Source organism: Bombina bombina, chromosome 6, assembly GCF_027579735.1.
Source record: "Bombina bombina isolate aBomBom1 chromosome 6, aBomBom1.pri, whole genome shotgun sequence".
In the NCBI taxonomy this organism is placed as follows: domain Eukaryota; kingdom Metazoa; phylum Chordata; class Amphibia; order Anura; family Bombinatoridae; genus Bombina; species Bombina bombina.
The window spans coordinates 324,051,021-324,068,081 of NC_069504.1; the positions used below are offsets into that span (position 1 = coordinate 324,051,021).

At 36.0% G+C, this 17,061-nt stretch overlaps 1 protein-coding gene across 1 annotated transcript in view; it reads right to left on the bottom strand.

The window, feature by feature from the left end:
* LOC128664413 (dynein axonemal heavy chain 3-like) overlaps positions 1-17,061 on the bottom strand; it is a 2,586,207-nt gene that overhangs the window by 353,616 nt on the left and 2,215,530 nt on the right. The window contains exon 66 of the mRNA XM_053719244.1: positions 11,206-11,398. Within this exon, the coding sequence (XP_053575219.1) occupies positions 11,206-11,398 (193 nt within the window). The remainder of the gene's footprint in view (positions 1-11,205; positions 11,399-17,061) is intronic.

Consider the following 17,061-nt stretch of genomic DNA (forward strand, 5'->3'; position numbering starts at 1 on the left):
AAAGTATCAAATTTGGAAAATTTTGAAAAAGTATGTAGAAAAGACCAAGTTGCAGCCTTGCAAATTTGTTCCACAGAAGCTTCATTTTTGAAAGCCCAAGAAGAGGAAACAGCTCTTGTGGAATGAGCCGTAATTCTCTCAGGAGACTGCTGTCCAGCAGTCTCATAAGCCAAACAAATTATACTTCAAAACCAAAAAGAAAGAGTAGTAGCAGTAGCTTTCTGACCTTTACGTTTCCCAAAGAAACAGACAAAGAGGGCAGAGGACTGGCGAAAATCCTTAGTCACTTGTAAGTAGCATTTAAGAGCACGTACAACATCCAAATTGTGTAACAAACATTCTTTGGAAGAAGAAGGATTAGGACACAGAGAGTGAACATGGTTGATATTTCTATTAGAAACAACCTTAGGAAGGAAACCTAACTTAGTACGAAGAACCGCCTTATCGGCATGAAAAATAAGATAAGGGGAATCACACTGCAGAGCTGAGAGTTCAGAGACTCTTTGAGCAGAAGAGATAGCAACAAGAAACAAAACCTTCCAAGATAACAAATTAATGTCTATGGAATGCAGTTGCTCAAACGGAGCCAGCTGTAAAACGTTAAAAACAATGTTAAGGCTCGAAGGAGGAGCAACAGACTTAAAGACAGGCCTGATTTTGACCAAGACCTGACAAAAAGATTGCACGTCTGGCACATCCACCAAATATTTATGTAGTAAAACTGATAAAGCAGAAATCTGACCCTTCAGGGTACTAACTGACAATCCTTTCTTTTTCCCCAAAGAAAAGATAAAATTCTAGGAATTCTAATTCTACTCCAAGAGTAGCCCTTGGATTCACACCAAAAAAGATATTTACGCCATATCTTATGGTAAATATTTCTAGTAACAGGCTTGAGAGCCTGAATCATGGTCTCAATGACCGACTCAGAAAAACCATGCTTAGACAGAATAAAGCGTTCAATCTCCAAGCAGTGAGCTTCAGAGAAACTAGATTTGGATGAAGGAAGGGACCCTGAATCCAGAGGTGGTAGAAATAACATCTCTACTAGGACTGCAAACCAGATCCTGCGAGGCCACGCAAGGGTTATTAAAATCAATGACGCCCCCTCCTGTTTGATACGAGCAATGACTCATGGAAGGAGAGCAAATGGAGGAAATTGGTATGCCAAACTAAAAAACCCAAGGAACCACCAGAGCATCTATTAAAATGGCCTGCGGATCTCTTGACCTTGAACCGTACCTTGGAAGCTTGGCGTTCTGATGGGACGCCATCAGATCTAACTACGGCACTCCCCGTTTGAGGACTAAGCTGGAAAACACCTCTGGATGGAGTTCCCACTCCCCGGGATGAAAAGTCTGTCTGCTCAGAAAATCCGCTTCCAGTTGTCTACTCCTGGAATGCGGATGGCAGATAGACAGCAATGGTGGGTCTCTGCCCACTGAAGAATCCGAGTAACCTCCTTCATGGCTAAAGAACTCAGAGTTCCTACCTGGTGATTGTGTTTGAGTGAGTGTCTTTGTTAGAGTACCTGAGTCAGCATGTATTTGAGTGAGTGACTGTGTTAGAGTACATGAGTCAGTATGTGCTTGAGTGAGTGTCTGTGTTAGAGTTTGTAAGTATGTGTTTCAGTGTGAGTGTCTATGTTACAGGGCATTAATCAGTATGTGCTTCAGCGAGTGTCTGTGTTAGAGTGCATAAGTCAGTATGTGTTTGAGTTAGTGTCTTTGTTAGAGTACCTGAGTCAGCATGTATTTGAGTGAGTGACTGTGTTAGAGTACATGAGTCAGTATGTGTTTGAGTGAGTGTCTGTGTTAGAGTACGAGTCAGTATGTGTTTCAGTGTGAGTGCCTGTGTTAGAGGGCATGAGTCAGTATGTGTTTGAGTGAGTGTCTGTGTTAGAGTACCTGAGTCAGCATGTATTTGAGTGAGTGACTGTGTTAGAGTACATGAGTCAGTATGTGTTTGAGTGAGTGTCTGTGTTAGAGTACATGAGTCAGTATGTGTTTCAGTGTGAGTGTGTGTGTTAGAGTACATGAGTCAGTATGTTTTTGAGTGAGTGTCTGTGTTAGAGTACATTAATCAGTATGTTTTTCAGTATGAGTGACAGTGTTAGAGTACATGAGTCAGTATGTTTTTCAGTATGAGTGACAGTGTTAGAGTACATGAGTCAGTATGTTTTTCAGTATGAGTGACTGTGTTAGAGTACATGAATCAGTATGTATTTGAGTGAGTTACTGTTTTAGAGTACATGAGTCAGTATGTGTTTCAGTGTGTGTGTCTGTGCTAGAGTACATGAGTCAGTATGTGTTTGAGTGAGTGTCTGTGTTAGAGTGCTTGAGTTAGTATGTGTTTCAGTGTGAGTATCTGTGTTAGAGTGCATGAGTCAGTATGTGTTTTAGTGTGAGTGTCTGTGTTAGAGTACACTAATCAGTATGTGCTTCAGTGAGTGTCTGTGTTAGAGTGCAGGAGTCAGTATGCGCTTCCGTGAGTGTCTGTGTTAGAGTGCATGAGTTAGTATGTGCTTCAGTGAGTGTCTGTGTTAGAGTGCATGAGTCAGTATGCATTTCAGTGTGAGTGTCTGTGTTATAGTACATAAGTCAGTATGTGCTTCAGTGAGTATCTGTGTTAGAGTGCATGAGTCAGTATGTGTTTCAGTGTGAGTGTCTGTGTTAGAGTATATTAATCAGTATGTGCTTCAGTGAGTATCTGTGTTAGAGTGCATGAGTCAGTATGTGTTTCAGTGTGAGTGTCTGTGTTAGAGTACATTAATCAGTATGTGCTTCAGTGAGTGTCTGTGTTAGAGTTCATGAGTTAGTATGTTCTTCAGTGAGTATCTGTGTTAGAGTGCATGAGTCAGTATATGTTTCAGTGTGAGTGTCTGTGTTACAGTACATTAATCAGTATGTGCTTCAGTGTGTGTCTGTGTTAGAGTGCATGAGTCAGTATGTGTTTCAATGTGAGTGTCTGTGTTACAGTACATTAATCAGTATGTGCTTCAGTGTGTGTCTGTGTTAGAGTGCATGAGTCAGTATGTGCTTCAGTGAGTGTCTGTGTTAGAGTGAATGAGTCAGTATGTGTTTGAGTGAGTGTCTGTGTTAGAGTGAATGAGTCAGTATGTGCTTAAGTGAGCGTCTGTGTTAGAGTGCATTAGTCAATATGTGTTTGAGTGAGTGTCTTTGTTAGAGTGAATGAGTCAGTATGTGCTTCAGTGAGTGTCTGTGTTAGAGTGCATGAGTTAGTATGTGTTTCAGTGTGAGTGTCTGTGTTAGAGTACATGAGTCAGTATATGCTTCAGTGAGTGTCTGTGTTAGAGTACATGAGTCAGCATGTGTTTCAGTGTGAGTGTCTGTGTTAGAGTATATTAATCAGTATGTGCTTCAGTGAGTATCTGTGTTAGAGTGCATTAGTCAGTATGTGTTTCAGTTGGAGTGTCTGTGTTAAAGTACATAAGTCAGTATGTGCATCAGTGAGTGTCTGTGTTAGAGTGCATGAGTCAGTATGTGTTTCAGTGTGAGTGTCTGTGTTATAGTACATAAATCAGTATGTGCTCCAGTGAGTATCTGTGTTAGAGTATATGAGTCAGTATGTGTTTCAGTGTGAGTGTTTGTGTTAGAGTGCAGGAGTCAGTATGTGTTTCAGTGTGAGTGTCTGTGTTAGAGTACATTAATCAGTATGTGCTTCAGTGAGTGTCTGTGTTAGAGTTCATGAGTTAGTATGTTCTTCAGTGAGTATCTGTGTTAGAGTGCATGAGTCAGTATATGTTTCAGTGTGAGTGTCTGTGTTACAGTACATTAATCAGTATGTGCTTCAGTGTGTGTCTGTGTTAGAGTGCATGAGTCAGTATGTGTTTCAATGTGAGTGTCTGTGTTACAGTACATTAATCAGTATGTGCTTCAGTGTGTGTCTGTGTTAGAGTGCATGAGTCAGTATGTGCTTCAGTGAGTGTCTGTGTTAGAGTGAATGAGTCAGTATGTGTTTGAGTGAGTGTCTGTGTTAGAGTGAATGAGTCAGTATGTGCTTAAGTGAGCGTCTGTGTTAGAGTGCATTAGTCAATATGTGTTTGAGTGAGTGTCTTTGTTAGAGTGAATGAGTCAGTATGTGCTTCAGTGAGTGTCTGTGTTAGAGTGCATGAGTTAGTATGTGTTTCAGTGTGAGTGTCTGTGTTAGAGTACATGAGTCAGTATATGCTTCAGTGAGTGTCTGTGTTAGAGTACATGAGTCAGCATGTGTTTCAGTGTGAGTGTCTGTGTTAGAGTATATTAATCAGTATGTGCTTCAGTGAGTATCTGTGTTAGAGTGCATTAGTCAGTATGTGTTTCAGTTGGAGTGTCTGTGTTAAAGTACATAAGTCAGTATGTGCATCAGTGAGTGTCTGTGTTAGAGTGCATGAGTCAGTATGTGTTTCAGTGTGAGTGTCTGTGTTATAGTACATAAATCAGTATGTGCTCCAGTGAGTATCTGTGTTAGAGTATATGAGTCAGTATGTGTTTCAGTGTGAGTGTTTGTGTTAGAGTGCAGGAGTCAGTATGTGCTCCAGTGAGTATCTGTGTTAGAGTACATGAGTCAGTATGTGTTTCAGTGTGAGTGTTTGTGTTAGAGTGCAGGAGTCAGTATGTGTTTCAATGTGAGTGTCTGTGTTAGAGTGCATGAGTCAGTATGTGCTTCAGTGTGAGTGTCTGTGTTATAGTACATAAGTCAGTATGTGCTTCAGTGAGTGTCTGTGTTAGAGTGCATGAGTTAGTATGTATTTCAGTGGGAGTGTCTGTGTTATAGTACATAAGTCAGTATGTGCTTCAGTGAGTGTCTGTGTTAGAGTGCATGAATGTATGTATGTGTTTCAGTGTTTCAGTGTGAGTGTCTGTGTTAGAGTGCATGAATCAGTATGTGTTTCAGTGTGAGTGTCTGTGTTATAGTACATAAGTCAGTATGTGCTTCAGTGTGAGTGTCTGTGTTATAGTACATAAGTCAGTATGTGCTTCAGTGTGAGTGTCTGTGTTATAGTACATAAGTCAGTATGTGCTTCAGTGAGTGTCTGTGTTAGAGTGCATGAGTTAGTATGTATTTCAGTGGGAGTGTCTGTGTTAGAGTATATTAATCAGTATGTGCTTCAGTGAGTATCTGTGTTGGAGTGCATGAGTCAGTATGTGTTTCAGTTGGAGTGTCTGTGTTAAAGTACATAAGTCAGTATGTGCATCAGTGAGTGTCTGTGTTAGAGTGCATGAGTCAGTATGTGTTTCAGTGTGAGTGTCTGTGTTATAGTACATAAGTCAGTATGTGCTCCAGTGAGTGTCTGTGTTAGAGTGCATGAGTCAGTATGTGTTTCAGTGTGAGTGTCTGTGTTATAGTACATAAGTCAGTATGTGCTCCAGTGAGTATCTGTGTTAGAGTATATGAGTCAGTATGTGTTTCAGTGTGAGTGTTTGTGTTAGAGTGCAGGAGTCAGTATGTGCTCCAGTGAGTATCTGTGTTAGAGAACATGAATCAGTATGTGTTTCAGTGTGAGTGTTTGTGTTAGAGTGCAGGAGTCAGTATGTGTTTCAATGTGAGTGTCTGTGTTAGAGTGCATGAGTCAGTATGTGCTTCAGTGTGAGTGTCTGTGTTATAGTACATAAGTCAATATGTGCTTCAGTGAGTGTCTGTGTTAGAGTGCATGAGTTAGTATGTATTTCAGTGGGAGTGTCTGTGTTATAGTACATAAGTCAGTATGTGCTTCAGTGAGTGTCTGTGTTAGAGTGCATGAGTTAGTATGTGTTTCAGTGTGAGTGTCTGTGTTAGAGTGCATGAATCAGTATGTGTTTCAGTGTGAGTGTCTGTGTTATAGTACATAAGTCAGTATGTGCTTCAGTGTGAGTGTCTGTGTTATAGTACATAAGTCAGTATGTGCTTCAGTGTGAGTGTCTGTGTTATAGTACATAAGTCAGTATGTGCTTCACTGAGTGTCTGTGTTAGAGTGCATGAGTTAGTATGTATTTCAGTGGGAGTGTCTGTGTTATAGTACATAAGTCAGTATGTGCTTCAGTGAGTGTCTGTGTTAGAGTGCATGAGTTAGTATGTGTTTCAGTGTGAGTGTCTGTGATAGAGTGCATGAATCAGTATGCGTTTCAGTGTGAGTGTCTGTGTTATAGTACATAAGTCAGTATGTGCTTCAGTGTGAGTGTCTGTGTTATAGTACATAAGTCAGTATGTGCTTCAGTGAGTGTCTGTGTTAGAGTGCATGAGTCAGTATGTGTTTCAGTGTGAGTGTATGTGTTAGAGTGCATGAGTCAGTATGTGTTTCAATGTGAGTGCCTGTGTTAGAGTGCATGAGTCAGTATGTGCTTCAGTGTGAGTGTCTGTGTTAGAGTGCATGAGTCAGTATGTGTTCCAGTGTGAGTGTTTGTTAGAGTACATGAGTCAGTATGTGTTTCAGTGTGTGTGTCTGTGCTAGAGTACATGAGTCAGTATGTGTTTGAGTGAGTGTCTGTGTTAGAGTGCATGAGTCAGTATGTGTTTCAGTGTGAGTGTCTGTGTCAGAGTACATGAGTCAGTATGTGTTTCAGTGTGTGTGTCTGTGCTAGAGTACATGAGTCAGTATGTGTTTCAGTGTGTGTGTCTGTGCTAGAGTACATGAGTCAGTATGTGTTTGAGTGAGTGTCTGTGTTAGAGTGCATGAGTCAATATGTGTTTCAGTGTGAGTGTCTGTGTTACAGGGCATTAATCAGTATGTGCTTCAGCGAGTGTCTGTGTTAGAGTGCATGAGTCAGTATGTGTTTCAGTGTGAGTGCCTGTGTTAGAGTACAGGCAGTCAGTATGTGTTTCAGTGTGAGTGTGTGTGTTAGAGTACATGAGTCAGTATGTGTTTGAGTGAGTGTCTGTGTTAGAGTTTGTGAGTCAGCATTTGTTTTTAGTGAGTGCCTGTGTTAGAGTACATGAATCAGTATGTGTTTCAGTGTAAGTATCTGTGTTAGAGTACATAAGTCAGTATGTGTTTGAGTGAGTGTCTTTGTTAGAGTACCTGAGTCAGCATGTGAGTGAGTGACTGTGTTAGAGTACATGAGTCAGTATGTGTTTGAGTGAGTGTCTGTGTTAGTGTTTTTGAGTCAGCATGTGTTTGAGTGAGTGTCTGTGTTAGAGTACGAGTCAGTATGTGTTTGAGTATGAGTGCCTGTGTTAGGGGGCATGAGTCAGTATGTGTTTGAGTGAGTGTCTGTGTTAGAGTACATGAGTCAGTATGTGTTTCAGTGTGAGTGTGTGTGTTAGAATACATGAGTCAGTATGTGTTTCAGTGTGAGTGTATGTGTTAGAGTACATGAATCAGTATGTGTTTGAGTGAGTGTCTGTGTTAGAGTACATTAATCAGTATGTTTTTCAGTATGAGTGACAGTGTTAGAGTACATGAGTCAGTATTTGAGTGAGTGTCTGTGTTAGAGTACATGAATCAGTATGTATTTGAGTGAGTGACTGTTTTAGAGTACATGAGTCAGTATATGTTTCAGTATGAGTGACTGTGTTAGAGTATGTGAGTCAGTGTGTGTTTGAGTGAGTGTCTGTGTTAGAGTATGTGAGTGAGTATGTAAATACGTTGGGAAATCGTCTATGGATTCAAGGGGCATGAAAGTCAAAATAAAACACTTTCATGGTTTAGACAGTGAAGATAGGGAAATGGGGGAATGCTGCTTAGAAGTCTGTATCTCAGGCATCTAAGCAGCTACTGACCCCCAAGACTGACCGTTGGAAAGGTAATCGCCTATACTTTCCAATGGTATAAGTCTTGGGGATCTGGAAAAAAAAGTAAAAGATAAATATATTTAAAAACAGTACAAAAAAAAGCTCAAATCCAGCTTAGCACCGAGATGGGAAATGGCTTAGCAGCCAAAGGGTTAAATACAGCTATATGCAGGCAACAGTGCAATAATAAAATGCATTAAAACATAGTATTTTATTTATGAACTTTTGTGTCCCTTTAATAGATAGTAAACATTCTGTTATCAGGCTAGTTCAGATTTTGACGTAATGCTTTTTATGTGGTAGGGACATATGCATTCCATAATGATTTTTATGTGGTAGGAACATATACATTCCATAATGATTTGTATGTGGTAGGAACATATACATTCCATAATGATTTTTATGTGGTAGGAACATATACATTCCATAATGATTTTTATGTGGTAGGGACATATACATTCCATAATGATTTTTATGTGGTAGGGACATATACATTCCATAATGATTTTTATGTGGTAGGGACATATACATTCCATAATGATTTTTATGTGGTAGGGACATATACATTCCATAATGATTTTTATGTGGTAGGGACATATACATTCCATAATGATTTTTATGTGGTAGGGACATATACATTCCATAATGATTTTTATGTGGTAGGGACATATACATTCCATAATGATTTTTATGTGGTAGGGACATATACATTTCATAATGATTTTTATGTGGTAGGGACATATACATTCCATAATGATTTTTATGTGGTAGGGACATATACATTCCATAATGATTTTTATGTGGTAGGGACATATACATTTCATAATGATTTTTATGTGGTAGGGACATATACATTCCATAATGATTTTTATGTGGTAGGGACATATACATTCCATAATGATTTTTATGTTATAAGGACATATACATTCCATAATGATTTTTATGTGGTAGGGACATATACATTCATGACTAATATATCAGACGCAGATGTGTCTAGGTAAATGCTGATGGGAAGAGAAACAGAATTTGTATAGGAATCAAATTGTCTTTACTGTATAGAATTTAAATGGTGGCAAATCCATGACTGTAACTTGGAATATAAAACTGTAGATCAAGATATTTGAATAATATAATTGGAACCATAATAGAACTGTGTCAAAGAGTGAAGTTATTGGAATTATTCCAGAGGAAGCAGATACTGTGTAAAAAGCAACAGAAAGTTCCAGGAATACAACTGACTGACTATAAGCCAATAACTTACTAAGGGGAGTTTGTAGTCAGAAGTCATCCTTTATGAAAACATGATATATTGTTAAGTAATGTTCATTTTCTGACTAAATCACTGTTTTCTTGTCAGACTTGTGGAAATGTTTACCGATTCCCCAATAAAGCAATGGAAGTTGCCCTTATCAAACAGTAAGAATTAAAGGTACAGAAACCAACATTGTTCTTTCTTTCTCATTTCAGATAGAACATACAATTTTAAACAACTTTTCAATTTACTTCTATTATCAAATTTGCTTTGTTTTCTTGTTATACTTTGTTGAAAAGCAGGAAGGTAAGTTTAGGAGTGTGCACGTGTCTGCAGAACTATATGGCAGCAGTTTTGCAACAATGTTATACATTAGCAAGAGCAGTAGATGGCAGCACAATTTCCTGTCATGTAGTGTTCCAGACACATGCACGCTACCTATCTGGATATATCTTTAAAGGATTACTTTCTGTTATAATTTTTAAGCTAAACAACTAACATATTAAAGTTAATAAACATTAATTAAAACCTACTGACCTATATTTTCTCCAAAACTAAGTTTCATAACGTTCTAAAAGTTATATCTTTTATTCGCCGATGATGTCACGTTATCCTGCCCGCTATTTTCAGCACTGCATGTTCAAAATACTTAAACCAATAACTTTGTGTTTAAAGCGCCATTTTGAAACCTAGGCATTGCAAACGGATTGGTACAGAGCAAAGGATACCCACGGAGTGGGTTTGGAAAACAATTCAATTTGCAGCCAAGATTTCTGATATACGGTAGAGATATGTTAATGAAATGCTATTGATAAAAAGCGTATTTGGGGTAGTTAGTTAGTAACAGGCATAGAAAATATTTACTTACAGTGGCCCTTTAACAAAGAATAACAAGAGAACGAAGCACATTTTATAATAGAAGTAAACTGGAATCTTTTTAAAAGTATATTATTATTATCTGAATCATGGCATTTTTTTTTGGGGGGGGGGGGGTTCATGTTCCTTTAACATTTAATGCCCACTATTTGATATGCATGATATCATTTTGTATGACTGAAATGTCTCTTTAAGTCTTGTAATAGGTTTAAGTAATAAAGCCAAGGACTAGTGTAGCCAACATCAGTATAATAGTTATTGTATTTATTTTAATGTTACTGGAAGTAAATTGGCAGAAGAAAATAGTGGAATGAAGCTAGCTTTTTATGGTGTGTGGTTTGTTTGCTATTTTTAAAATGGAAATGTGCTGTGGGTCCAAATATATAGAGTTCTGGTAATCTATGTTTTCATTGTAACCAGTGATTTCAGGTTTCATCTGAAAATAGCTAAACCTTTTGTAGCTCTGAAGTATATATATTTCAATTATAATAATTTACAAAATAATGCACCACATCAAGTTCATTTTGTATTCTAAAACCATTTGTGATATGTTTAGAATAATAGAAAGCAATACCCATTTGATCGAGTCATTATGACTCATTTACAATATTTCATGACAGTAACAGACAATCAGATCTGAAATACAGCACAATACAGCAAAACACATTTGAATACTATATTGCTGTATTAGCAATGTAATGCAAAGTATTATCAGTAGTAAGTGAAATCTATAAAGTATGTGAATGCCTTTGTCTAATTTGATTTTTTTTTTAAATAAGAATATAGAACAGCTTAGCACAGCTCTGTTTTGAGAAATGGTATTTGTTTTAGGAAGTCTGGAGTCTGAGAACAGATGATTCCAGCATAGTGGGACATAAAATGAAAGATCACTTAATCCTAATGGATTAAATGTTTGTGTACCTTAATAACCAAGCTTAACATGAGCATCTTCTACATAAATTTGCATATCACATCTATGTGCTTAGCTTTAAAAATATTCATGCACTTCGAAATATAGGTATTTTATATAAAATGCAGATATATGTAGGAATGATTGACAACATTCTATTATGGTGTTCAGTCAAAAACCTTATAAATTGGATGCCTTAGCATTGAGATAGCTATCTAGTATATTTCTCATGATTCCAAACAAGAATTCTTATTATCTAGTTAAAGGCTGCCATTGTGTTGGCACATTCTTACATTCATTTATTTTACCCAATAATACAAAACACTAAAATAAGCCCTGATTATTTTCTGGAAAGTAAACAGTTTCAGGCAACATAGCGAGTTTTAGCTCACATACATTTGCAAAACTAAACTTTTCAGCATAAACTGCAAATATTCTAGCGTGAAAAGCTACTTACAGGTCTGTAACCATCTCTGGTATCATCAATTTGTTTTTCCGTCTTAGTTGTTATTTCTTGTTTCTCGTGAATCTCCTGGGATAACTTTTTGCTGGAGGAAAGAATGTCAATAGCTCGTTCGTCCTCCAAGATGTTTCCTTGTGACAGAGATAATACTTCCAAAATCTGATCTTCTATCTCTTTCAACTGTTTTCTGTTACAAGAAATGTTATTTATTTTAAGAATTGTGAATATTGTACAATGAGACTTCCAGCAAAGTCTATTGCTATATTTCTATCTGCATGATGATGTTTACAGTGTACATTCTCAATGTAATTTACATGTCATATATTAATAAGCATGTCTAAGCCCACCACAGCTACCTACAAAATGTGCCTTTAGCAAAATATTTTATAAGAGTCTCACGAAAGAATCTTTCAAACATTGACTGATGTAACTCTTTATATGTATTTTACAATTTGTCGGGAAGTAGCAAAATGCTTTACTTTTAAATAGTGACCTAAATAAATCAAATAATTTCACTGCTATATTGGTCTTGGATAAAAAAGTAGCTTGTAGCTGTTTGAAACATAATGAGGGAAACTCTATAGTGAACTACTATATATTACTATTATTATTAAAGGGACACTCTAGTCAGAATTACAATTTCATGATTCAGATAGGGCATGTAATTCTAAACAACTTTCCAATTTACTTTTATCACCAAATTTGCTGTTTTCTCTTGCTATTCTATGTTGAAAGCTAAACCTGGGTAGGTTTTTATGCTAATTTCTAAGCCCTTAAAGGCATCCTCTTATTTCAGGGCATTTTTGACAGTTTTGCACAGCTGGACAGCACTAGTTCATGTGTGCCATATAGATAACATTGTGCTCACTCCTGTGGAGTTACCTAGGAGTCAGCACTGATTGGCTAAAATGTAAGTCTGTCAAACAAACTGAAATAAGGGAGAAGTCTGAAGATGCTTAGATACAAGATAATCACAGAGGTAAAAAGTATAATAATATAACCATGTTGGTTATTCCATACTGGGGAACGGGTAATAAAGGGATTATCTATCTTTTTAAACAATAACAATTTTGGAGTAGACTGTCCCTTTAAACTCAATGCACAAATTTCCTAAACACTATTAACCCCTAAACTTTCAGACCCCCATCCTTAATTGCGCAACTATTAAACCGTAATTCATCAAACTCCTTTTGCCAAAAACATCCAGACCCCATCTCCAAACATGTCCCTGCCAATAACCCCTAAACCATCTGAACTCCATATTCAAACAAATCCCTATCTCTGTTAACCCTCTAACCAATATTACCCACACCTCAGAATCTTCACAAGACCCCTACTAATGTGACCCCTAACCTAAGATCATTCCTACTACAAGATTAACCCAACTAAAAAGACCCCTAACTTTAGAACCCAATAGCAATCAAGCAATATCAAGCAATATGATTAATGTGCATTCCTATTGGTTGGTTTAAAAATGGAAAATAATGCTCTTGGCTTATTTGAATTTTCAAATTAACCATTAGGATCAATGACCATTCCCATTGGATGATTAAAAGATATATCAGCCGACAAGAATAAAAATGTCTGAAATAGCTGTATAGCAACAGAATAATGCGTTTAAGTTCACCCTCTGCTAGTCAGCATCAGGTGAAGGGATTCCTTGAACGACCGAACACTAGGAAGGCGAGAAGCTCATGCACATTGATAGCAAATATGGGAACAAGAAGAAACACCTGAAACAGACTGGAAACACATTGACACAGGCACTGTTTATGAACATAAGCAAGTGATCCCTGCATAGGCGTGACCCCAATGACCAGCTACGGACACCCCCGACCCAGCAGGTAAGGTACCGGACAGCCAGAGAATAGGTAGACCAAGGTAAAGCACAGTAAAAAGAGGACAAAGAGCTGAGCTGGATGTAGATTTTGTACACCAGTAAGAATTTTGAGGGTTGTGTTTTTTTAAGGACGGATTTCTTTTTTTAACATTTTTTTAATAACAACAATTTTTTCTGTATTTTATTTTATAATTGAATAGGCTAAAGGGGGTTGGGTGTTTTTTTATGTTAGGGGCAGTGTTGCCATATTGCTGTTTTAAGGTGGGGACACATATTAAAAATGCATATGTCAGGGTTCTTATAATGGAACATTATTCAAACATTTCTTTAAATAACCCCTGACATATATTTTTCAGAAATGTCCTGACTTAAAGGGGCAATATGGTAACACTAGATAGGGGCTACTTTAGATGGGGGGATCCTAAGTAAGGGGTTACTTTGGGGTATGTTTGTGATGGGGGCATTAGCAGTTAGAGGATTAATAGTGGAGGCATTTGAGTTGAGAATTTTGGCAGTTAGGAATTAACAGTGGGTGTATTTTTGCAACTAGGGTTATGGATGTTTGTGGTTAATAGCAGATGGGGGTTTTAATAGTGATGGGGTTGTGGCAGTTGGTGGGTTTTTGTGGTGAGAAGGTTAAACGTAAAGGGTTCTGGGCAGTTTAGGGGCTTATGGTCATAGAGATTAGGCAATTTAGTTGTTAACCGTGTACATCAGTTAGGTAAATAATAATTGTTTATTTTTTTTTTTTTTTTTGACAGCATTATACATTGTGCTAACATAGACAACTTTATTTCAGCTAATCCACTTTACATTACTCACAAAATAAACACAAGGTACAAAAATATTATTAAATTACTTATAATTTAAGTGCAAACATTGAAGTGCTATGGATTTAGCACCAATGATATTAGCGCTCCATTACTGCTTGTATTTTTGTGCACTACTTGTACTCCAGCCTAAAATTTTTTTTTTATTCCAATTACATTTTAATCAGTTTTGTTATAATTGTTGTTATTGGTATTATTATGTACATATTTTTGCTGTTGTTTTAGTTGTGATTTCTATAAATAATAAACATATTTTTATATAAGGTGAACCTTTTCTAACTAAGAAAATGTACTCACTGTTTCCTAACTTACATCTAGATATGTGCATTTCGTTTCGGCAGAATTCGTTTTTCGGACGAATTTTGGTCAATACGGAGATATGGATGTATCCGAATCGGCACATCCCGAAAAATTCCAAAAATGAATAAATTAGTTTCCGAATTTTCGATCTATTATACATATCTGGAATTTTGCATTGTTCCTAATGTAAACCGTACATCGCCAACACTAACTATAAATCATTACATAAAGCTATTAACCCCTAAACCACCGTTCGCCGACACTAACTAAACCTATTAACCCCTAAACCGCTGTTCCTATTTAAAACTAAATACAAACTTACCTGTGAAATAAAAATAAAACCTAAGCTAGCTACAATATAACTAATAGTTATATTGTAGCTAGCTTATGTTTTATTTTTATTTCACAGGTAAGTTTGCATTTATTTTAACTAGGTAGACTAGTTTGTAAATAGTTATTAACTATTTACTAACTACCTAGTTAAAATAAATACAAACTTACCTGTGAAATAAAAGTAAAACCTAAGCTGCCCTACACTAAAACCTAACATTACAAAAAATAAAAACCACTAAAATTACAAAAAAATAAAAAAAAATACCATTACAAAAAATAACAAATGAAATTATCCAAAACAATAAAAATGATTCCTATTCTAATACCCCGTTTAAAAAAAAAAAAAAAAAAACACCCCAAAATGAAAAAAACCTAATCTATAATAAACTACCAAGGGCCCTTAAAAGTGCCTTTCATAGGGCATTGCCCTAAAGAAATCAGCTCTTTTGCTAAAAAAAGAAAAACAAACAACCCCTAACAGTATACAAACCCCCACCCCCCAAACCCACAAAATAAAAATAAAGCTAAACCCAATCTACACATTGCCCTGAAAGGGCATCTGTATATGCATTCAGCTCTTTTACTGCCATTAAAAATACAAAAAAAAAATGGCTATTCGAAAAAAAAAAAACACCACAAAAAGAAAAAAAAAAAAACATTACACAAAACCTAACATTACAAATAAAAAAAACTAACATTACACAAATAAAAAAAACTACCATTACAAAAATAACAAACAAATTATCCAAAATAATAAAAATTATTCCTATTCTAACACCCCATTTAACCCCCCCCCCACCCCTAATCTATAATAAACTACAAATACCCCTTAAAAGGGTCTTTTGTAGGGCATTGCCCTAAAGAAATCAGCTCTTTTGCTACAAAATTAAAACAAACACCCCCTAACATTACAAGCGCCAATCCCCCCAACCCTCAAAATAAAAAACCTAACTAAAATAAACTAATCTACCCATTGCCCTGAAAAGGGCATTTGTATGGGCATTGCCCTTAAAATGGCATTCAGCTCTTTTACTGCCCTTAAAGGGATAGTCTAGTCCAAAACAAACTTTCATTATTCAGATAAGGCATGTGATCTTAAACAATTTTCCAATTTACTTCTATCACCAATTTTGCTTTGCTCTCTTGGTATTCTTAGTTGAAAGCGAAATCTAGGAGGTTCTTAGCTCAGGGCATTTTGATAGTTTAGGGGTTAATAACTTTATTTAGTGGCGGCAGCGGCGGTTTTACATGATTTTGTTTGGCAATCGCCGACACATTAGTTACGTAAAATGTTTCCTTTTTCGGATCCATTCTTTATTCATATGCATTATTCTATAACTTCAGAATATAATAATGCATATGAAATAAGAATGGATTAAAAAAAGAAACGGATCCGAAAAACAAACAAATCCGAAACCGATTTTACGTAACATAACTAATTTGCTGAAACATTTTTTTTTCAAACTTAACTAAACTAATTTGCCGAAACTAAATTATTTTTTAACTAATTGAAAATGAACCGAACCAAATTTTTTAGCACCACAAGTCTACTTACATCTTAGGTTAAACTCAATACTAATTTCTGTGGTATCATTGTGAATACACAATTTATTCCAGCCATTGCACAATTCTCCAGTCTAAGAAGGTTAGGTTTATGGTTCTGTAAAATGACCATATCTCCAGTTATCAATAAAATAAAGTAGCTGCAAAAACTTTTCATATGTTATCTATTATATTTTTATTGTAACCATGATCAGTTTTGATATTTGAATTATATCTAAAATATTATTTTATACGGATTTTAACATGAGAACCTACATGAAAAACAAACAAATAATTGGATCTACAGTATCTATCTATCTATCTATCTATCTATCTACCTATCTATCTATCTATCTATCTATCGATCTTAAAAACAATTTAGGCCAGATTAGGAGTGGAGCACAAAAATTTGTGCACAAGCGATATCGGCTATTACAAGTTGAAAGTAAATGCAATCGCTTGAGTGCAATTGAAGTTAACGCTAGTCAGATTAGAGCAGCCTCAAAGCTCTGGTTAACTGTTTTACAAAGTACAGTTACACTTACAATAACACCATTTAATAAAAATTATTTAAAAAAATATTGCACAAAAAAGTTATCTTAGGTGTTAAAAAACAGGCAGGCAAATGCTTTAACATAGAGATACATACATATACATGTCTAAATATGTTTATGTATGTGTGTATATATATATATATATATATATATATATATATATATATAAATATATATATGGTATTTGTAGAGCGCCAACATATATATATATATATATATATTTATATATACATATATATATAAAAATATATATGTATACATATGTATTTATATGTGTATATATTTATTTACAGATATATAAATACATATGTTCACATATATAGACATATACAGTATCTCACAAAAGTGAGTACACCCCTCACATTTTTGTAAATATTTTATTATATCTTTTCATGTGACAACACTGAAGAAATGACACTTTGCTACAATGTAAAGTAGTGAGTGTACAGCC